Here is a 23,725-nt window from a genome sequence, read left to right on the forward strand (position 1 = left end):
TATTCATGATAGTTTCCCAGTGTAAAACACTCCTCTGTGAGCACTGGCAAAACAAAAGTCTATATTCAGAAAAGAGAACTTGAATGTTCCTTTTCAGGTCAATATAAATTCACATTACCAGAACAAAACAAGCTTAACTCCTTGCCCTCTGGAAGAGTTACCCCCCTTCATGTCCAGGCCATTTTTTTGCTATACAACACCGTGCTACTTTAACTGGCAATTGCGCGGTCCTGCAACATTGTACACAAATGAAAATCACAAAAGCAGTGTGTTTGCACACACCAGTTCACAAGATACTTTTGTTGCAGTGCATTTTAAAAAGTACTGCATGCACTACTTGTGGTGCAGTGTAATTTCAGTCCATTCAAAATGAATGGGCTGTGATTGCACTGCCAAGAATTGCATGTGAATTGCACAGGAACTGAGAGAGCCAATGTGCAAATCACATGCAGTTTCTGGCGTGAGCCGACACTGAACTAATGGAGTGAGATTAAATGAGAATGAAAAAGAGAAAAAGTGAAAGAGAGAGAGGAAGAAAGCGAAAAAGAGAAGGGGGGAGAGACGGAAATAGAATGAGATAGAAGTAATGTTGGAGAATGTAAGAGACAGAGGCAGCAAGAGAGAAGAGGAGAGAGATAAGCAAAGAGAATAAGAGAGAATGAGTGAGAAACGGAGAGAGAATAAGAGAGAATGAGAGAGCGTTTAATGATTTCACTGGAGGGAAAGTAAATTAAAGGTTGTAATATATTCATGCAAGTGTTTTTACATTATACACTGGGGTACCCAAGATTTTGCATACTTTTAAAGGATGCCGTGGCTGAAAAAAGGTTGAAAAACACTGGGATAAAGGCTGTATTCACACTGCAGTGGACATCTGCCGGAGCGCTTTACCTGTTTGGCAGCTGTCCACTCCAGTCTTTGGTAGGGTCAGTGTGCTGTGCCATTCAGCACATCACACGGCTTCCTTTGTTTTATTGTTGGACAAACTTTATTTGAAATGTACACTACTTTCATGGGGCTGTACAGCATCACGATGCACTGCTATACAGTGCCATGCAATTCTGTACAGTGTGCTGCGATAAGTTAAATAAAAAAAAATTAAATAAAGTGATGCAGCATTGTCTGTATTTTATTGCTGCACTCTGCAGCACAGCTCCAGGCTGCATTGCAGTGTGAATGGGACACAGAGGAAATATTTGTCTGGGAGTCCTTGCAGTGACAGGCATTTTACAATGCATTAAAATGTCTGTCACCACACAATGTGTGAATTAGCCTTTACTCGCTGGGGAAAAGTGTTTGCCGCGTCAGAGGGTCCGGACAGGAGTCTGCTTACAAGTATTTAAAATAATTTGAAAGATATCTAAAATGTGGACAGCTTCTCCAAAATATTTTGAATTACCCTCTCAATATGTAAAGATCTGAAATAACAGAGTGTCTTGGCGTGCAGTGGAAGTGGTGGGTGGTAGTGGGGGGCTCCAGGTCAACTTTTGCATCAGGGCCCACAAGCTTCAAGTTATGCCTCTGGGTCTCTCCACTGTCAGCTGCTCCACCGATCACCAAGTCCCGACCATGAATGGCTTGCCAGGTTCCGGTGATTGACATAATCAGATGCCAATGATGCGTGCGCGCCCCCTACCCATGAATGCAAAATCACACGTTTCTGTGATTTTGCGCAGAGCAGCCACCCTGTAGCAGTTTAACTGCTATAGGGCGGCAAGGAAGTGGTTAAATCAGCCAGGAAAACTTCAGCGGAACAGTCAGGGCCCACAGGGCCCACCCAGCAGCGAACATGTATTTCTGACATGTATTTAACATCACACAAGTGCACCATTCAGCAGACCTCCCATAATTTTATCTCCTCTTCCTCTCTACCTCCTGTTTCTTTAGCAGACCTCTCATTCATTAACACCTATCTTGGCCACATGGGCTATGCTTGAACATATTGAGGCATATTAGGACTTGGAAACTTGTCTGTACTCAATCATCGGCTGTATGATCATGGATTTGTTGTTTGTGTGGAATCCTTATTAACAAGGGAGACCTCTGATACCCAGCTGTGGCTATTTACTCCTAATCTCCCTTCTTTTTTAATTCAGCCCTTTGCGTACCTTCTGCAATCACACAGATGCTTGAGTCCTTTATCGAACACGTATATTTCCGTCTCAAAAAGCGATATTGGTGTTATAGGGCACAGACTGCATTATCCCACTATGCCCAAGAACACAGGAACCTGCTTTTTGGAGAGGGGGGCAAGGCCAAGCCTGTATAGCCTTTACCTTGCTTATTTGTGGCTTTACCAGCAGTCTTACCCAAGGTGTTTTACTTCCATTACTAAGGCACATTTTTCAGGATTTACAATAAATCCTGCTTACTTCCTTCTTTCTCCACCTGGATTTTGGGCTAATGGGATTTCTAGCCTCTACTCTATTCCTGATGGGGTCATAACATGACTGAAATGGTCTGAAGAGTAAAAGCCTTTTCTTTCCACTGGAACTGTTCCCTTAGGGTGGGAAAAGCAGTTTTGTCCTAGGTGACCTTGGTTAGAGGTATCTGCCAGTACACATTTGTAGGATCCAAAGGGTTGATGCAACGGCCTGGGCATAGTCTTTAAATTAGCTTGTACACCTGTGGCATGAAACAGGCATCACATTTTGAAACTTCATTAAGAATCTGGAACTCACTGGAGAACCTCAGAGTTCTTTTAGGCTTGAGAACTAACATAATTAGGCTCAACCATTCACTGCTTTTTCAGTTATTCCCTGCGCTATCTTCTTCGCCTCCAAAACAGCCTTCCTCTGAGCCTCTGGGATGCTGCAAAGCCTGATAAAAAATCTTGAAACCAGGCTTAATATTGATATTAATTTTCTATAAAAAATAAAATTAATGCGATGTTTATACTCAAACAATTAATATTTTATTTTTTATAGAATAATATTTTGTTTATTAGTTCAACGTGGCAGCATGTTATGAGATATGTGCACACTTTTTCGATTTTATGATTTACACCTATATATTCACAGCAGTTTGTTTTGAGGGCTTCACACCTTACTTTTTGGATACATTCATGTTGATATTGTGCTCAACAGCATCAGTAAGCCCAGGTAACCTAGAATACTCTCCTTGTTCCTCTACAGAAATTCCTTAATTTCCACGGTTTGGGCTTTTGACAGTATTATTGCTACTTGGACGCTATTCATACCAGACTTTTGATCCCTCACCCACTAGGGCAGTTACCGGTTCCATGTCTTTCCGGTACATTAACAAATATATTGAATAGAGCTGTTAAGGTTTGCCTGGGTAACTCTGTAATTCACACCCCGCAACGTTAGCACAGCAGAGAAATACAAAGCAGCATGTCTCCCTAGTAAAATACACAGAGCACATCATGTAAAACAGCACACAGTTAACCCTTTGATCACCCCAGATGTTAACCCCTTCCTGCCCGTCATTAGTTCAGTGTAATAACTGTGCGCAATAGGGACATTGAACCTGTACACAACAGTCATTTTTGTTTTTCATGAGTAATGATCTTCCTCCCCTCCCCCCTCCTGAAAGCTATGGAATTTGTAGCTGTAACTTTTAACAAACTTCAAAAGAACCTATTATCTTAATTAAAACACAGTAAAATCACAGAGCTGGTAAGGCTGTAAACAGCTAATTAGTCTTGGCAGGATGTCTGTTTCCACTAACCATGGAAAACACTTTCCTCTGCCCTATCGTAAAACAATAACTCAGTCAAGCCGTCACACATGACCTATAAGCCCATTAAGGCTCTAGGAATGCAAAGTGTGTCATAAATCGTCTATTCCACAACGTAACAATTCCACATACAATTCACCTTATTGGGTACATATTTGAATATCCTACTGAACAAATCAAGGTCATACATGACTATGTTAGCACATGTGAAAGGGGAGAAAGCAGTCTCTTCCCTCCTGGGCGACAAAAGTACACTGTATTTGGTATCCGTGGGTTCGAAATATAATTCTGAACATTAATCTGCCAGTTGCTAGAATACCACCTGCATGTATTAGAGGTTATTAATATTAGTGTAAAGCTGTAGTTGGGACTTGGTCACACATTTGGTGACCTCCGAGAACCCATCCCTTAAACCGGATTATTTGGTCAGTTGGTCTCTGGCGACACCCCTTTGATATCACAGAAAAGGGACTGACCGGATCTAGTCAACGAGCTCTTGTTTAACATTAACCAAGGAACACCCAAGAGAGCCACGGCAATGTTTTTGTGTGGACAATTGGACTCTGCTAAATCCAAGACTTTGCAAGTATTCAGCCTCCAGACTCCAGAGTAGTGGAGCCGTGTTCTCTGGAGTGACGAATCATGCTTCTCTGCTGCCAAGAGAATGGTATTTGCCTGATTTCATTGTGCCAAGTGTGAAGTTTGGTGGAGGGGGGATTATGGTGTAGGGTTGTTTTTCAAGGGTTGGGCTTGGCCCCTTAGTTCCAGTGAAGGGAACTATTCAGGCGTCAGCATACCAAGACATTTTGGACAAGTTCATGTTCCCAACTTTGTGGGAACAGTTTGGGGATGGCCCCTTCCTGTTCTAACATGACTGCACAACAGTGCACAAAGCAATTACCATAAAGACATGGATGAGTGAGTTCGGGGTGCAGGAACTTCACCTCAACCCGATAAAACACCTGTGGAATGAATTTGAGTGGAGACTGCGAGCCTTGTGCACAGCCTTCCCAGAAGAGTTGAAGCTGCTATAGCTGCAAAGGGTGTGCAAACTCAAGACTGGAATGCCATTAAAATTCATGTGTTCGTAAAGGAAGGCGTCCCAAAACTTTTGGCAATATAATATAAATATATAATACACACATCATAATGTTGTAGTTTGTAGATGTTTGTCTATAACTTTCACGCAAACCAATCAATATAGACTTATTGGGATTTTTTTTTATCAAAGACATGTAGCAGAATACATTTAGCCTGAATTTATGAAGAAATTTGATTTTTATTTTTTTTATATGTTTTATAGCAGGAAGTCAAAATTTTATTAAAAATGTATGATCTTTATTCGTTTATATCGCAAAAAAATAAAAAACCCAGTGGTGATCAAATTCCACCAAAAGAATGCTCTATTTCTGTGAAAAAATATAAATTTTGTTTGGGTACAGCGTTGCATAAACGCACAGTTACCAGTTAAAGCGGAGTTCCACTCAAAACTGGAAGCTCCGCTTGTTTGCCTCCTCCCCCATTTCAATACCATATTTGGCACCTTTTGGGGGGGGGGGGTACCTGGTTTTGACAGGTACCCGCTCTCACTTCCGGCTCAGTTTGTGGTGGCGAGGTGAGCCAGAAGTTTGGCCTCCTCCTTCCTCCTGCAGTCTCCTGGGAACCTTCATAGGTCCCAGAAGACTGCTGGACCAATTAGAATGCGTAGTGCGACTCGCACATGCGCAGTGGGCATCCAGCTGTGAAGTCGCAAGCTGTCACAGTCTGTTGCCCACAGTTGAGATGCCAGCGCCGGGGAAAGAAGAGGCAGAGAAGGGACAGCGCAGGTGAGCACATCGCTGGACCCTGGAACAGGTAAGTGTGTGTTTATTAAAAGTCAGCAGCTAGTTTTTGTAGCTGCTGACTTTTAACAGCTTCCCGTCTGCCCTATAGCAGAAATACTGCTGCAGGGCAGCACAGGTGCGCAAAATCATGTATATATACACGTGATTTCGCATTTCCGGGTAGGGGGCGTGCGCACCCTGCCCACGCCACCATTTGCGGCTGTCAATCACCGGTTCCCGGTGATTGCCGAGTATCTCCGACAGGGAGAACTGTTTGTAAACAAAACAGTTCTCCTCCCTGTCAGCTCGTGCACACTGCTTTGCATGGCACAGCACAGCCATACAAAGCAGTGTGCATACAGTATAGCACAAACACACAGCCCCATAGTAAAACACACCCAGCACACAGTTAACCCTTTGATCGACCCTCATGTTAACCTCTTCCTGCCCAGTGCCATTAGTACACTGTCAGTGTTTTTTTGTTAGCACTGATAACTGTATTGGTGTCACCGGGGATCTCAGTGACACCAAGTCAGTTCCCCCGAGTGTCAGAATGCCCTCCATTACTAGTAAATATTACAAAAAAAATTCCACTACGTATATTCCGCCATTTGTAAATGCTATAACTTGCACGTAAACCAATTAATTGGGATTTTTGTTTTTAGCAAAGACATGCCGCATAATACATTGTGGCTTAAATTTATGTCAAAATATGATTTTTTTTTAATTTTTACTGGACGTTTAACTAGTTGCTGACCGCAGCCGAATGACAGCTGCACTGCGGCCGGCCAGTTCTGGTAGGGCGTCATATGACATCCTCCCAGAACGCGCTCTAATGCGCGCCCCCGGCCTACGGACAGAGCTGATCACGTGATATTGTAAAAGGCCAATCACAGCGGCCTTTTACCACGTGATCAGCCGAGTCTAATGACACGCTGATCACCGGGAAATGCAATTATCGGTTCTCGGCTTCACTTTCCTCTAGCTGTCAGAGCGTCAGGAAAGTACTGCTGAGAACCGGCAGTTGTCAGAGCAGGGATCGGCACCGATCATCAGGGCACTGATGATTAGTGCCCTGATGATTGGTTCCCAGCAGTGCCACCCACCAGTTCCGCCCACCTGTGCCACCAGTCAGTGCCCAGCAGTGCCACCTATCAGTACCCATCATCAGTGCCGCCTATCAGTGCCCATCAGTGCAGCCTCATCAACACACATCAGTGAAGGAGAAAAATTACCTTTGCAAAATTTTATAATAGAAACAAAGAAACTTTTTTTTTCACATTTTTTTATCTTTTTTTGTTTATAGCGCAAAAAGTACACGCAGCGGTGAGTAAATACCACCAAAAGAAAGCTCTATTTGTGAGAAAAAAATCATAAAAATTTCATATGGGTACAATGTTACATGACTGCGCAATTGTCATTCAAAGTGTGACAGAGCTGAAAGCTGAAAATTGGCCTGGTAAAGATTGGGGTATAAGTGCCCGGTAGGCAAGTGGTTAACAGCAAAAAGTCAAAAATATTTCTCAAAATTGTTTTGTTTTATAGCGCAAAAAATTAAAAAAAAATGCACCGGCTGATCAAATACCACTGAAAGAAAGCTTAATTCGTGGGGAAAAAGATGTAAATTTCATTTGGGTGCAGCGTTGCATGACTGCGCAATTTTCAAAGTAACACAGCGCCGTAACACAAAAAATTTGCCTGGTCAGGAAGGGGGTACATCCCCAGGAGGGCAAGTGGTGAATAAACACAAAATCGACCGCAAGTCAGCTTTAAAGTAGTGGTATAGAAGTGTGGTAAAGCAAAAGATGGTCACGAAGGGGGGAAAATCTTCTGGAGCTACAGAGGACCACCCTGGCCCTCTTCCTCAAACATTGTTAACCTCCCTGGCGGTATTCCCGAGTGTAGCTCGGGGTAAAGTTTCAGCACCACAAGCAGTAACCCTGAGCTACACTCAGGAATACCCTGCAGCGTTGCTCCGGGATCTCTTCTTCACTTACCTTGTCCTGCGCTCCTGCGATGTGTCTCCTGCAGTGTCCACGGCAATGTCCTTCCGGCCGTTGCCGGCATCTGTCTTCCGGGTTCTGTTCCCTGCGACGTCAGGCTGCACGGGGACGGAACTGGCGGGAAATTTAAAAATGTCAAAAAGTGACACTCACTAAAATCACATAGTAAAACATTACTGTATCAAACCATTTCACATACATTTTGTCCCTAGTGTTTTGTCCTGTGCCCTGCCTGCATTTTTACTGTTCTTTCTGCCTGGAAACTGAGAAATGTCCATGGCGTCCAAAAAGCGTCCCTTTAGGTCAAAAGCGGTGTTAGACCAGCCACGGCACCACCTGCCTGGAGTTTGCATGTTCTCCCTGTGCCTGCGTGGGTTTCATCCGGGTACTCCGGTTTCCTTCCACACTCCAAAGACATGCTGGTAGGTTAATTGGCTCCTGTCTAAATTGGCCCTTGTATATGTATGTATGAGGGTTAGGGACTGATGTGAATGTACAATATATATTTGTGTAAAGCGCTGCGTAAATGGACAGCACTATATAAGTGCCTGAAATAAATAGACCAGCTAGAAAACTGCGATAGTAAATCAGAACCACTTACAGAATTAAGTGATGATTCGTGGCGAAATTCGTCATCAGACACTGAAAACGATTTTGCGACTTTGCTCAGTGATGTGCGAACTTGGCGCTATATTTCAAATTTCAGTGTTTTTGGTTTGATTATATTATTGAATTAAATTTATTATTATTTTTTATGATTATTTATAATTCATGATTTCGTGTTTCAAGTTTTATCATACCCGGGATGTTTACTAGACTCTTGTTCGGACAGATTTCAGTGAGCTATTCCTAAAAATTACAGGCCTGCAATAAAAAGATGACATATTTCCATGCAAAAAAATGTACCGCTTTGAGCACAGAAATACTGACATAATCGGAGCGCTAGGGAGGTTAATATGTGCACTGCGATTCCATTCCTTATAAATAGCACCATAAAGCATCTCCAAAACACACGCGTGCTGCAACGCACTCATACACAAAGCGGAGCTCTACGCACCTCCACAAAACAAATAAGGCGCCATTTCTTTCATGGAAATGCATTTTGAATAAGCTTCCTCCTGTATTTTGCATTTTCATGTGAAAGCAGAAGAAACATTACACCAGAAAACAAAACAACCCGCTACAGGTTATATAATATGTTACTATAGGAAGATGACCACAAACACCAAGAATCGCCCTTCCACAGCTCCCCCTCACATCCTCCCCGCTACCATCACCTCAGCGCAACGGTTGCAGGCGGGGCATAACGCGGAAGTGTGGGGATGTGACGTCACCGGCTCGTACGTGTGTTGTACGTGATTGCATCACCCACCAAAATATCCAGAGGAGTCATGGCTGCCAGGAGAGGTGGGAGATGAGGGGTCATTGGGGATCCGGAGTGTGTTTACATGGCGGGGCGGGATGTACGGAGTCGTATGTGCGTGTTCATGATGAATGTCGGGGCTTCATTCATGTCACATTGTGTTCGGAACTTCTAGATTGAGGGGGACTGCATGGGGGAGCCTGTTCAGGTCCCATAGGTACGCTAGGTACATACAGAGGCTGCTGGGTTCTGGTGATAGGAATTCTCTTAGGAAGACCTCATATCTTAGTTGGCTTGGTCCCTTTTTATGCTAGTCTATGAGAATAAAACCTGCTAATCGTGAGGAATTCCTCTACTGAGCTCTGTGGACAGTTGGACTGAAAGTGAAAGAAGAATAGGAGGTCAATACACTGACCCCCCAGGCACAATGCTAGGCTGGAAATCAGCATTACCTAACCACTTAAAGCGGAGCTCCACCCAAAAGGGGAAGTTCTGCTTTAGGGACTGCTCCCCATTAAGGATTGGCACCTTTGGGGGTGGGGAGCGGGTACTCGAATTTGACAGGTACCCACTCCCATTTCCGATCAGATCGCCTAGGCCAGTGGTAGGCAACCTGCGGCTCTCTAACTGTTGTGGAACTACATTTCCCATGAAACATTGCAAATTGACAGTTACAGCTATGACTTGCAGAGGCATGATGGAACTTGTAGTCCTGCAACAGCTGGAGAGCCGCAGGTTGCCTACCCCTGGCCTAGGCGATCAGAAGCCGAAGGTGTCCTTCCTCCCTGTAGTCTTTTGGGACATGTGACAGGTCCCAGAAGACTACAGGACCATTCATGAAGGGCAGTGCTACTCGAGCATGTGCAGTGGGTACCCGGCTGTGAAGCCGTAAGCTGTCACAGCCGGGTGCCCATACTGAAGATGCCAGCCTCCTGGAATACAGGACAGCCAGTGAAACGGGCTGCGGGGACACCACGGGAATGAGGGACAGGTAAGTGGCTGTTTTTTAGAAGTCAGCAGCTACAGTTTTTGTAGCTGCTGACTTTTATTTTTTGACAGGTGAGTGGAACTCCACTTTAACCTCCAGAGGATCCACCCCCCCCTCCCTGTTTCCTGATCAGGCCATTTTTTGTAATACAGCACTTTGTTACTTTAACTGACAATTGCACGGTCATGCAAAGCTTTACATAAATGAAATTTGTGTTCTTTTTTCCCCACAAATGGAGCTTTGTTTTGGTGGTATGTGATCAGCCATGCAGTTTTTAGTTTTTGCGCTATAAACAAAATTACTGACAATTTTGGAAAAAAAACAATATTTTTGACTTAGCTATAAAACATATGCAGTAAAAAACAATTTAAAAAATCAAATTTCGTCATAAATTTAGGCCAAAATTTATTTTGCTACATGTCTTTGCTAAAAAAAAAATCCCAATATGTGTAAATTAATTTGGTTTACGTGAAGTTATAGCGTCTACAAATGTCGGTATATATACTGGAATTTTTTTTTTTTTATACTAGTAATGGCGGCGATCAGTGACGTATAGTAAAACTGCGGCGGGCATTCTGACACTGGGGGGGAACTGAGTAACTGTCACTGACATCCCCAGTGACACTAATACAATGAGCGGCTGTAAGCACTAACACTGTACTAATGACCGGGGTTAACATCTGGGGCGATCAAAGGGTTAACTCTGTGCTGTGTGTGGTTTACTGTGTGTTGGGTTTTACTAGGGAGGCATGCTGTTTTGTATCTCTGCTGTGTAGAGAGATGCACACAAGTCTCTCCCCTGTTGGCTTTCCCTGACAATCGCCGAGTGCCGGCCGGGACCTGGGGATTGACATCTGTAGCTGCCAACAGCTGCGCCTGCCCCCTACCCGGAAATGCAAATCATGTATATATACATGATTTTGCGCAGTCCTGCCACTCTGTAGCAGTATTTCTGTTATAGGGAGGAGGGCAAGTGGTTAAAAATAACAAACATGCCATACTTACCTGCTCTGTACAATGAATTTACACAGAGCAGCCCTGATCCTTCTCTTTTGGGGTCTCCCACTGGCTCTTCCTCCTGGCCAAGTGCCCTTAGCAAGCTGCTTTGTATGAGGCACTCTTGCAGGCTCCCACCTGAGCTGCGCTTTGTGTGTCTATTGACACACAGAGCATGGCTTGCCCCTGCCCCCACCTCACTCCTCACTGGCTGTGATTGACTACAGTGGGAGACAGTGGCTCCTGCTTGCTATCTCTGAGCCAATGAGAAGGGAGAGAGACTCTGCTCTTGTTCACAAACGCTGGATTGAGATCAGGCTCAGGTAGGTAGAGGGGGGAGGGGAGCTGCAAGCAGAAGTTAAAAAAAAGCTGCAGCCTTTATAATCTCTTTAACCAGGTTAGCTCAAATGTCCAAAGAGTGAACCTTTAATCACAAGCTGATGGCTGCAGTAGCCATCTATTGCAGTCTATTAAATCTCTGGTGTCTCCATAAAGAATACCTGTCCAATGCTATCTCATAGGGGTTTATTTAACCCCCTGTGATAGCAATCAGGTAGAAATAAATAAAAAGAAAAACATTTTAAAAATCATAATAAAATATATTAAAATAAAATTGTCTATAACCCCCGTTGCCCCGCACACTTGCACAAACACAAGCCCAATGCGTGCACGCATATGTAAATGCGGTCACGCAACACGTGTGACATATCGCCGCGAACGCCAGAGTGAGAACAATAATTCTAGCACAGGAGCTCCTAGTAAACACTTTTAAAGCATCACCTATGGTGATTTTTGGGCACCGTAGTTTTTGGCGATATCACGAGCACACATAATTTTAAGACTTGGAATGTTTGGTATTTCTTTACTTAATTCAACCTCATGTTTTATATTTTAACCAAAAATGGGTATTTTATTGTGTGTTTTTACACTAAAATTAATTTTATTATATTTTTTCCTGAAAATCTGCATTCAATAAACAATTGCGCAAATATTATGTGACATAAATATTTGCAACTATCACCTTTTTATGCTACAGGTCTGCTTTCAGAAAATATATAATGTTCTGGCGGTTTAGGTAATTTTATTGCCACAAATTGAGATTTTTACATGGGAAAAATGAAAAAAAATCGTTTTGGAGCCAAACTGGTTTAACTACTGGAGAATCCAAAATGACCCCTTACAGAGGCTGTGCCTGCAATGCACGTGTTAATAGCTAATTTTGGCTAGAAGAGAAGAAAATAGTTTTACTTACCTGATACTCTGCTCTCCAAGCAGGAGTTGCCCCCAACACTTTGGCGGTGTACTGTCCCCTGGCGTCATCATGTCCAGTGCAGGGCTATGGACTCTGCTTTGGTCTTGATGACACCAGTACCCTAGACTGCTGAAGTATGGGGGAAAAGAAGCTGCGGGTAAAAGTGGAGGATCAGGTAAAGCTGGATAAACTGGAAATCTAGAAAATCGGGCAAACAATCATCTGGTTCGACTTGCTATGAAACATTGAGAAAAGCCAGAGAATGGTAGTAATTGTATGTAAATTCTGGAACAACAAATGCTTTTTTTTTTGTTTGTTTTATGTAGAAACATTGTATCGTAGATTATTATTGTTTGTTTCAGATCATGCGCAGTCTTTAATATCTGATTTTTCACATACAAAAACAATAGGAATCAAACAAAAATGGTTAGTTCTGTTAACCTACAAGAAAATTTTAGTGTTTGTCCCTTTAGAAATTTTTGTTTGGAAAGTCTGAATCGTATGTCCAAAGCTGTGTATACACTATACGAAAATAGAACAATCGTTCCTCGTAGGGGATTTTAGTACATAGTGTGTACCCCACTTAAGTAAATCTTTTTTTTTTTTTTTTTTTTCTTCTAGAGCATTTTACAGCTCCAGGCCAATTCAAGCCCTTTGGCTGTTCCTGTCCGGCATGCAGTGCCTCCAGTGTCAGGCATGATGACAGATGTCTGTGGAGAGCTGCAAGCACGAGACCTCTGCTTGTGTAACCTGGACTGACAGGCTCAGGGAAATAATTGGCAGAGCCCCAAGCACTAGAAGGAGAGAGCCTGATCGGTACAGTGGCGAGGTTTTGTTGTGGTGGTAGAGCATCTGATGTTTCCTAGGCAGACTTATTGCCTAGGAGGTGTTTCAGACACTCTCGCACCACTCTGCTACCCAGCCAAGTTCTTTCTGCTAGAGCCATAACTGAGCTTGCACACTCAGGCTCTTTACCGCCAGTGTTTGCAGCTCTGTCAGTTATCTCACTTGCACAGACAGACCCCCCCTCTTCTCTATGGGTGGCCGGGCGTAAATGGACTCCACTGTCCATTTACACCTGGCTCCCTCCGATCCGGTCCGCCCAAACAGAAGAGGACACAGTCCTTCATTTTCTTAGCGGGCCTGATTGAGCCCAGAGGTAAGTGGGTGTAAACAGACACAAGTCTGTTTACATCCACTGGTCCTTAGGGCTGCATGGACCTCTGATCAGGACCTTATCAGATCGCCTGTGTGAAGGGACCCTTACAGTGAAACTATAGAGGCATCCGTAACTTGCATATTATGTTTACCTTCCTAACACACTGTTGTCCAAACTTTTGTAGTGCTGGTCTATAAACTGCAGCTTCCTAGTCTCGGTAATCAACCTGGCTACCAGTATTTGGCTAGCCATAACTTTAGCTGAATATTTATATTAAATCATTTTTAATTGTGTGATAATAGTTTAATGTGTATCTTTTTAAGAACCGAGCAGCGATGATGAATCTTATGAAGTATTGGATCTCACAGAATATGCTAGACGACACCATTGGTGGAGTCGAGTCTTTGGACGAAATTCTGGGCCCCTTACAGAAAAGTATTCTGTAGCTACTCAGATCGTAATGGGTGGAGTAACGGGCTGGTAAGGTTACACTGATTTTATTCAAATTATTTATTAAGGATTCTCATAAAGGTATGACAAGACTGTTTTTGTACAAAGCTGATTTTATTAAAAAAAAAATAAATTGCATATTCAACTTTTAAAAACTGAACAGTCACATAATGCTTATGTACGGTAATTATAATTTTTGGCCTGAATTTCTACTGTCCAGTTAGTTACCAGAAAGTTAAAAGTATATACAGTGGGGATCGAAAGTTTGGGCACCCCTGCTAAAAATTTGTATTAATGTGCATAAAGAAGCCAAGGAAAGATGGAAAAATCTCCGAAAGGCATCAAATTACAGATTAGACATTCTTATAATATATCAACAAAAGTTAGATTTTATTTCCATCATTTACACTTTCAAAATAACAGAAAACAAAAAAATGGCGTCTGCAAAAGTTTGGGCACCCTGCAGAATTTATAGCATGCACTGTCCCCTTTGCAAAGATGAGACCTGCCAGTGTCATGGATTGTTCTCAATCATCGTCTGGGAAGACCAGGTTATGTCAATCTTAAAGGTTTTAAATGCCCAGACTCATCTGACCTTGCCCCAACAATCAGCACCATGGGTTCTTCTAAGCAGTTGTCTAGAAAACTGAAACTGAAAATAGTTGACGCTCACAAAGCTGGAGAAGGCTATAAGAAGATGGCAAAGCATTTTCAGATGTCAATATCCTCTGTTCGGAATGTAATTAAGAAATGGCAGTCATCAGGAACAGTGGAAGTTAAAGCAAGATCTGGAAGACCAAGAAAAATATCAGACAGAACAGCTCGCAGGATTGTGAGAAAAACAATTCAAAACCCACGTTTGACTGCACGATCCCTCCAGAAAGATCTGGCAGACACTGGAGTTGTGGTACACTATTCCACTATAAAGAGATACTTGTACAAATATGGTCTTCATGGAAGAGTCATCAGAAGAAAACCTCTTCTACGTCCTCACCACAAAAATCATCGTTTGAACTTTACAAATGAACATATAGACAAGCCTGATGCATTTTGGAAACATGCATCTGTGGACCGATGAGGTTAAAATTGAACTTTTTGGCCGGAATGAGCAAAGGTACGTTTGGAGAAGAAGGGGCACAGAATTTAATGAAAAGAACCTCTGTCCAACTGTTAAGCATGGGGTTGGATCAATCATGCTTTGGGGTTGTGTTGCAGCCAGTGGCACAGGGAACATCTCACGAGTAGAAGGAAAAATGGATTCAATAAAATTTCAGCAAATTTTGGATGGTAACTTGATGCCATCTGTGAAAAAGCTGAAGTTAAAGAGAGGATGGCTTCTACAAATGGATAATGATCCTAAACACACCTCGAAATCCACGGGGGATTACATCAAGAGGCGTAAACTGAAGGTTTTGCCATGGCCTTCACAATCTCCTGACCTCAATATAATTGAAAATCTATGGATAGACCTTAAAAGAGCAGTGCGTGACAGACAGCCCAGAAATCTCAAAGAACTGGAGGACTTTTGTAAGGAAGAATGGGCAAAGATACCTCAAACAAGAATTGAAAGACTCTTGGCTGGCTACAAAAAGCGTTTACAAGCTGTGATACTTGCCAAAGGGGGCAGTACAAGATATTAACTCTGCAGGGTGCCCAAACTTTTGCAGACGCCATTTTTTTGTTTTCTGTTATTTTGAAAGTGTAAATGATGGAAATAAAATATAACTTTTGTTGACATTTTATAAGAATGTCTAATCTCTAATTTGATGCCTTTTGGAGATTTTTCCATCTTTCCTTGGCTTCTTTATGCACATTAATACAAATTTTTAGCTGGGGTGCCCAAACTTTCGATCCCCACTGTACATTTTACTTATCTAGAAAAAAGAAATGGCTAGCAGGCAGAATAACTCATTTTCTTCATTCCACAGCATTAAAAAAAAACCATTAAAATATTAACATTTTTTCACCATTAGGGCCAGTGTTGACAGGGGTTTAGTTTGCTTTAGAGGTGCTGCTTTCCCAATACAAGTCTACAGGAATGCAAACGCATCCTGAAGCAGGTCATGAGGAGGACAACTGCAGGTAAAATGCACCTGCCATAAATTCAGAATGATCTCAGAAGTGTCTTGAGTTGATGTCAAATATGTTGATCAACTCTAGCCCTCAGCAACCACCATGATGCAGAAAAAGGGCATTAAAAGTAGGTCTTATGGCCATTGTCTTTTGCAAATATAACGTTTTATTTTTCACGGTGAAAGCCTTAGCTATCTATATACACAGAAAAATCATACGGTTTTATTAAAATATGGTTGATAGGACACCCATTTCCTTGCAACATGAATATTATAAAAAAAAAAGAATCGTAACCAAATTTGTTTTCTTTTACAGGTGTGCAGGCTTTTTGTTCCAGAAAGTTGGAAAGCTTGCTGCAACGGCAGTTGGTGGTGGCTTTCTTCTTCTTCAGGTAGTGAACTGTTACCTAGAAATAGCTGCCTCAGAATATCCATTGCTTCATTAGATAATTAAATGCTGTCAGCAAAAAAAACCCTTTCCTGCCTCTGTAAAAAAAACATGCTAGTCCAAACGTGGAATATTGCATTGACGGCCTCAAACAAACTGAAACTGAGGATCAGAGAGGGTGAAACTGAGTAGATAGCAGAGTTACAGTATGTGGGCTAACACAAAATGATTTAAAGTAGACCTGTTAAAAACAAGTATCAGCGGCCATCCCCTTCCACACTACTACTGTTTATAGCAGGCCTTTGAGCTATTCCACAAGCATCAGCCACTTAAGTTAACTTTTTTCTGCTCTCATTTGCTAACTCGGCACAGTTATCGTAAAAAACAAATCAAACATTTTGGATAAGGAAGAAAGCTGTGACACCTATCCTGCCATCCCAAAATGCAATTGTTGGTGCCTAAGAAAGCAGAAGGCTCAAATGCTTTTATGTAGGAGCAGTACATTACATTGTGCAGGTTTCAGCCATAAGGTTTTGCATACTGCTTACCTAAAATCTGCTGCAGCAGAGGGCATCAAGGCAGAGGACAGGATTAGTTAAGGCGTGTGCGTGCGTGCGTACAGCCTCACCAACCATTCCTTTACTTACTGGAATCAATTCAAAATACCCAGGGCTTCTGAGTATGGAGGAGCATGTGTCCTCCTCCCTTTATGCTGTTCAGCCAGGTCCAAACACTGTCACGGGGCAACATCATGAACTACAGTTGCAAGAAAAAGTATGTGAACCCCTTGGGATTACATGGAGTTTTGCATGAATTGGGCATAAAATGTGCTCTGAACGTCATCTAAGTCACAACAATAGAAGAACACAGTCTGCTGAACATAATACTACACAAACATTAGATGTTGCCATGGTTTAATTGCACATAACATGTAAACATTCACAGTGCAGGGAGGAAAAAGTATGTGAACCTTTGGACTTAATAACTGGTTGACCCTCCTTTGGCAGCAATAACCTCAACCAAACGTTTCCTGTAGTTGCAGATCAGACCTGCACAACGATCTGGAGTAATTTTGGACCACTCCTCTTCACAAAACTGTTTCAGTGTAGCAATATTCTTGGGATGTCTGGTGTGAATCGCTCTCTTAAGGTCATGCCACAGCATTTCAATCGGGTTGAGGTCAGGACTCTGACTGGGCCACTCCAGAAGGCTTATTCTGTGCTGTTGAAGCCATTGTTTTGTTGAATTACTTGTATGCTTTGGGTCATTGTCCTGTTGCATCACCCATCCTCTGCGGAGCTTCAGTTGGCGGACAGATGGTCGCACGTTTTCCTGCAAATTGTCTTGATAAACTCTGGAATTCATTTTCCCATCAATGACAACAATCCGTCCAGGCCCTGAGGCAGCAAAGCAGCCCCAAACCATGATGCTCCCTCCACCATGTTTTACAGTGGGAATGAGGTTTTGATGTTGGTGTGCTGTGCCTTTTTTTCTCCACACATAGTGTTGTGTGTTCTTCCCAAACAACTCAATCTTGGTTTCATCTGTCCACAGTATATTTTGCCAGTAGTGCTGTGGAACATCCAGGTGCTCTTTTGCAAACTTCAAACGTGCTGCAATATTCTTTTTGGACAGCAATGGCTTCCTCCGTGGTGTCCTCCCATGTACTCCATTCTTGTTTAATGTTTTCCTTATTGTAGATGTGTCAACAAAAATGTTAGCATGTTCCAGAGATTTCTGTAGGTCTTTAGCTGACACTCTGGGATTCTTCTTTACCTCATGGAGCATTCTGCGCTGTGCTCTTGCAGTCATTTTTACAGGATGACCACGCCTAGGGAGAGTAGCAACAGTGCTAAACTTTCTCCATTTGTAGACAGTCTGTCTTACCGTGGACACATGAACATCAAGGCTTTTGGAGATACTTTTGTAACCCTTTCCAGCTTCATGCAAGTCAACAATTCTTGATCGTAGGTCTTCTGAGAGCTCTATTCTGCGAGGCATGGTTCACATCAGACAGTGCTTCTTGAAACTAGTAAACCCAAAACAGGTGTGTGTGTTTTTAAGGGCAGGACAGCTGTCAGCAACACATCCAATATCATCACACTGATTGGAGTCAAGGTTGGCTCACTCCTGGCTCCAATTAGCTCTGGGAGAAGTCATTAAGCTAGGGCCTCATATACTTTTTCCTCCCTGCACTGTGAATGTTTACATGTTATGTGCAATTAAACCATGGCAACATCTAATGTTTGTGTAGTATTATGTTCAGCAGACTGTGTTCTTCTATTGTTGTGACTTAGATGACGTTCAGAGCACATTTTATGCCCAATTCATGCAAAACTCCATGTAATCCCAAGGGGTTCACATACTTTTTCTTGCAACTGTATGTGTAAGCTTCAACACCATTTCACACAGATTATATAGGGATATGACTGCAAAGACATGGGACAGTAGGGGAAAGTGTCAAAGTTAGTCTAAGTGATTTGGAGAGACAGGAACTAAATCAATCTTTGCTTTTTCCTAAATGGGCAAATGCATCGCTTTAAAGACAAGTTAACTTTAATCTCTTTAACCACCAGCCTACAGGGCACTTATACCCCCTTCCTGCCCAGGCCAATTTCCAGCTTTCAGCGCTGTTGCACTTTGAATGACAATTGCACAGTTATGCAACACTGTACCCATATGACATTTTTATCATTTTTTTGTGACAGAGCTTTATTTTGGTGGTATTTAATCACCTCTGGTTTTTTTATTTTTTCTTAAACCAAAAACCTCTGAAAGTGTTGGAAAAAAAAAACGTTTTTTCTTAGTTTTTGTTACAAAATTTTGTAAATAAGTGATTTTTCTCCTTCACTGATGTGCGCTAATGAGGCTGCAGTGATGGGCACTGGTAGGCTGCACTGATGGACACTGATAGGTGGCACTGGTAGGTGGCACTGAAAGGCAGCACTCATATATGGCTCTGATAGGTGGCACTGACTGGCACTGTTAGGCGGCACTGACTGGCGCTGTTAGGCGGCACTGATGCACACTGATAAACGGCACTGACAGGCGGCACTGACTGGTACTGATAGGTGGCACTGGTTGGCAGCACTGATAGGTGGCACTGACTGGCATTGATAGGTGGCATTGACTGACGACACTGAAAGGCAGCTCAGATGGACACTGATATATGGCATTGATGTGGCACTGACAGGCACTGAAATGTGGCACTGATGGGCACTGGCAGGTGGCATGGATGAGCACTGATGGACACTGACAGGTGGCGCTGCTGGGGCTACACAGATCATCAGGGCACACAGTGTGACAGCTCATGGGGAGAGAAATGCCAATAACCGGCATTTCTCTGTTTACATGTGGTCAGCTGTGATTAGACACAGCTGATCACATGACCGAGCCGACATCTTTGGCTCTTTCCGTGGATCGGTGATCCGCTGTGTCCGAGGGACGCAGTGCACCGCCGATCACCGTGCTGCTCGCTCCGGGAGCTGCACATGCGCGGTTAGAATGGGAGGACATCATATGATGTTCTCCCAGAACGAGAGAACCACCTTGTGTCCGTCATATTACTATATGGCGGGCGGGCGGCGGTTAAATTTTATCCAGAACAATATGGTACTGTTATGGTTGTGTTGTTTAGTAACTGGAAAAAATTTGTGTTTATTGTCACTAAGTAAATTCTTTGTTCTTCTAGATTGCAAGCCATGGGGGTTATATACAGATAGACTGGAAAAGGGTAGAAAAGGATGTTAACACGGCTAAGAGGAAGATAAAGAAACAGGCAAATAAATCTGTACCAGAAATCCACACTTTAATTGAAGAGGTAAGATGAGTTGCTGTGTTCTGTTTTAAAGCACATTATGATTTAGCCTATTATGTTTCTTTACCTCATAGAAAAAAAAAATTGCTGCAAAAAAATTCAAACTGGCATTATTCCTAGTACCACTGTATACAGTTTTTTAAGCAAGTAATTTTTGTAAAGCTATACTGCAGTCTCTTTCTTGGAGGACCTGTCATTAACAGCACTTCATGTTGTAGGCTGTTGTCAGCTTGCTGTGTCAGCTGGCCATTTTGCTGCGTATCAGATAGGCATCCCAATAGCTAAGTGAAGGAGGCAGGCTTACCATGCTACTGGTAATTACAAGACAGTGTCTTAGTGTTGTCAGGCTGCAACAGGAAGTGATGTTACTCTCAGAAATCTCTAAGTAGGAAACTTTGCAGCAGATTCCTGTGACAATATTGTAATTCAAATGAATCCTCTCATTTAACATTTTAATTTGAACATGCTGGAACTTGTAACAAAGTTGTGTGTGTTGAGATATGCACAATATTGTGTGAATTTAATCTGTCATGAAATAAATATTGCTGCTACTGATAATGGCCTCCTTCTCTAACTGCTGGTGGCCTGCTGTTTATGCAAAACCTCTGTCTTTGGCACTTTTTGGTATGGGGTAAGTATGCAGGTCAAAAAAAGTAAGAGAAATTAAAGCAGGGCTATACCTGCCTTCTCCCCACTGGCCTCTGACATCTTGGGGTTTATTTACTAAACCTGGTTGACTCAGAATCTTGGGCACCTGTGCATGGTAGCCAATCAGCTTCTAACCTTAGCATGTTCAGTTAAGCTTCAGCAATAAAACCTGGAAGCTGATTGGTTTTTATGCAGAAGTGGACAAGAGTCTGAGTCAACCAGGTTTAGTAAATAAACCCCCTTAAGTCTGGCAGCTTCAGCTTCCGGGTATCGATCCCTGGTCAGGCTGAGATTATGTCACTCCCACACATGCGTGGGGACTTCAGTCATCTCAGCATTGTTGAAATTCCTAGTATGCGTACAGTCAGGTAAGTGCCCTTAATTCAGTAGAGACATAGCATGTATCTTCTGCATTACTTTTTTTTTATTTTAGGTAAAGTTATATTTTAAGGGAAATATAGACATTCTTTATCTGCCCACTCTGAGTATTTATTACTTCAGCAGTGCAGGTCAACAATCGATAGGCTTCTTGTTTCTCTCGTAAAAGTTTTTCTTTAATGTAATTGTTGGTCACATTACTTTTCAGGGGAATCAACATGTCCAACTTTTGTCTACAGAGACAGTTTACTTCAGATCTTCTCTGTTATCTGCCGACAGTTATTTGATGTTTAGACACCTCCCTCAATTTTCTTGTAATTTTTTCTATTCAGATATTGTTTATTTTCAAAGGAAAATCCTATGTTATGGTAACACAACAATGCAAATGTGTGATTTTGTGTAACAGTTCTTTTTAGGCCCAGTGAATTGACCATTGTTTGTATTTGTTTTGCAGTCAACTGACTTTATTAAGCAGAACATTGTCGTATCTGGTGGATTTCTTGGAGGTTTCTTATTGGGTCTTGCCTCTTAAGAAATGACAGTGAAGCAGAAGCAGTGACTTGTCTCACAAGCTGGAATCTGAGTGGAAGTGAAAACCAAGATGATGGAAAATACCTGTCTGCTAACAAAGATGCCTTGTTTTGTTTTTTCTCTAGAGCGGGTTTTCTTAAAAACGCTTATCTATAGGGAGTGCTTGCAAAGATGTCATGGTATAGTCTGCACCATCATCTATGGATTGAACTGTTATTCTTTATACTAGATCATTACTTGTATTGCTGTTTGTCTACTGATATTAGTTGAGAACAAAAGCATACTTGTGGACTTATTTCTTGTTTTGTGGTTTTACCAAGGCTGTCATCATGATAGGTCTACAAATGTCCGTAAGTGTTAACTCATACATCTACTTTTTATATTTATTTAATGGTGTGTATTTTTCTGACTAGTGCCAAAACAATGTACTGTAATTGGCAATCAAAGGCCCGTCAGTGAATGTTAATCTCACAAAGAAAAAAATTCACTTGTGCAATAGCTAATTCTACACCGGTAGACTCGATAGAAGTTGAAAAAAATAAAAATAATAATACGTTATTTTATGTAGGATTTATTTGTCACACTATGCCCTCTAAGTGGAATAAATCAGAAAAAAGCACCTGTACAAACACAAAACAAATAAAAGTGTACACATCATGAGGAAAAGTTTAACCACTAGATATTTTCTAGATCTTTGCATGAATGATTTCTAAATGTGGTCTGATCTGCATTTAAAGGAGAAGTAGAGCTAAAACTATTTTGGCTGTACTTCTATGGATTACAGGGTGCAGCTCATTCTGTATTCCTGTGACCAAGGGGACAGCTGCAGCTGGGATCGGTGTTGCAGCCATCTAGGTGAGTATGTGTTTTTTTCTTTTTGCTATTCGAATAGCATTCAGCATTTTACATTGTTGTATCTCTGCTGAACTAATTGTTTAAACAAATAAGTTCCAGTCATTTAGGTGTGGGTTGAGAGTGCCTGTCTCCTGAGGGGATTCTGGAGCTAGTACAGACATATCCTCTGGCTCCACCAATAACTATGTGTCTACTCAAGAGGGAAGAACTGTATAAGAAAAAGAAAACCATAGGGGAAACTTAAAAACAGTTGGACGTGGTTTAAAATTTTAAAGTGCTATTAAAACCTAAAACAAAACGTTTTAAATAGCTTATCAGTTCTTTGATATGGTGGCTACATTAGTTTCTTTTTAGGCCTTAACCTTCATTTTCACCTGGTGCTCCTGCCAGTAAAGCAATTATTTTTCAACTTTAACATACCAAGCTAAATACAAATAGAAGCAGGATGCTTACAATGGTCAGTTTTTATTTATTTATGTAAAACCTTTATTCCCCCCCCCCCCCCAAAAAAAAAACTGTTAGCTGTAACCTCTTATAAACTCTTAGCTAGAGTTCAGTTTTAATTTGTCAAGTCCATCTAAATCTGCTAGTGAAGCCCAACACTACCCTTCCCCAGACTGACAATAATGCTGCCCATAAGTGTCTGCTTTACTACTTCTCCAACATGCAAACACCTTAAAAGAGGAAGTGTGTTACTGGCCTGATCACCAGGTGAAATAAAGGAAAAAACGTCCAAAAAAGAAAATTAATGCAGCCACCACATCTAAAGACTGGTAAGCTGCAATAATCACACATTGTTGTTTTTGGGTTTAATACCGTTTTAAAGTCCATATTAGCAAATGCAGTAAATCTCAATGATGAAATGTCCATTTGTAAAGTTTTGCCTTAATAATTGAAAAGTGGTAAGGCAAGGTCTCTTCAGGATGCACAAAAACATGCAATGTCTGCCTGGACAGCCACCTGTTTCTGCCTTTGCCTCATTATCTGGATAGCATATTATCTTTGCAGGGTGAAGGGACTGTGGGAGCAATTGACATGCAAGTATGCATGCATGTTATGGCAATTTTACCCCTTAAGTTGCCTTCATCCAGCAATGACAGCCTTCACGTCATCTGTTGTTTCTCCTGTCTACTCTGATGCTGCCTCTTTACCCAGTGGCTTCCTCACAGGGCCATAGGGGATGGTCAGTGATGATGCAACTCCTGCACATTAATACTATATTTTCATTCCCTTGGCACTAAGCTCCACTTGTTGGCATCTTACAGAATGACATGAGGGTCTGTCCCCATCTTTATCCAAAACT

The 23,725-nt window shown here is 42.1% G+C and overlaps 1 protein-coding gene across 1 annotated transcript; it reads left to right on the forward strand.

Annotated features, from left to right (window-relative positions):
* Nucleotides 1-8,815: 8,815 nt before the first annotated feature.
* On the forward strand, nt 8,816-22,125 carry FUNDC1 (FUN14 domain containing 1). The gene is made up of 5 exons (XM_089665170.1): nt 8,816-8,932; nt 13,607-13,763; nt 16,122-16,197; nt 19,885-20,013; nt 21,491-22,125. Exons 1-5 carry the CDS (start codon nt 8,917-8,919, stop codon nt 21,566-21,568), a joined length of 456 nt encoding a protein of 151 aa, XP_089521296.1. The 5' UTR covers nt 8,816-8,916; the 3' UTR covers nt 21,569-22,125.
* The last annotated feature ends 1,600 nt before the right edge of the window (nt 22,126-23,725 follow it).

This window comes from Staurois parvus, unplaced genomic scaffold, assembly GCF_062004578.1.
Source record: "Staurois parvus isolate SC_StPar_1 unplaced genomic scaffold, SC_StPar_1.0 ptg002140l, whole genome shotgun sequence".
NCBI classification, from domain to species: Eukaryota; Metazoa; Chordata; class Amphibia; order Anura; family Ranidae; genus Staurois; species Staurois parvus.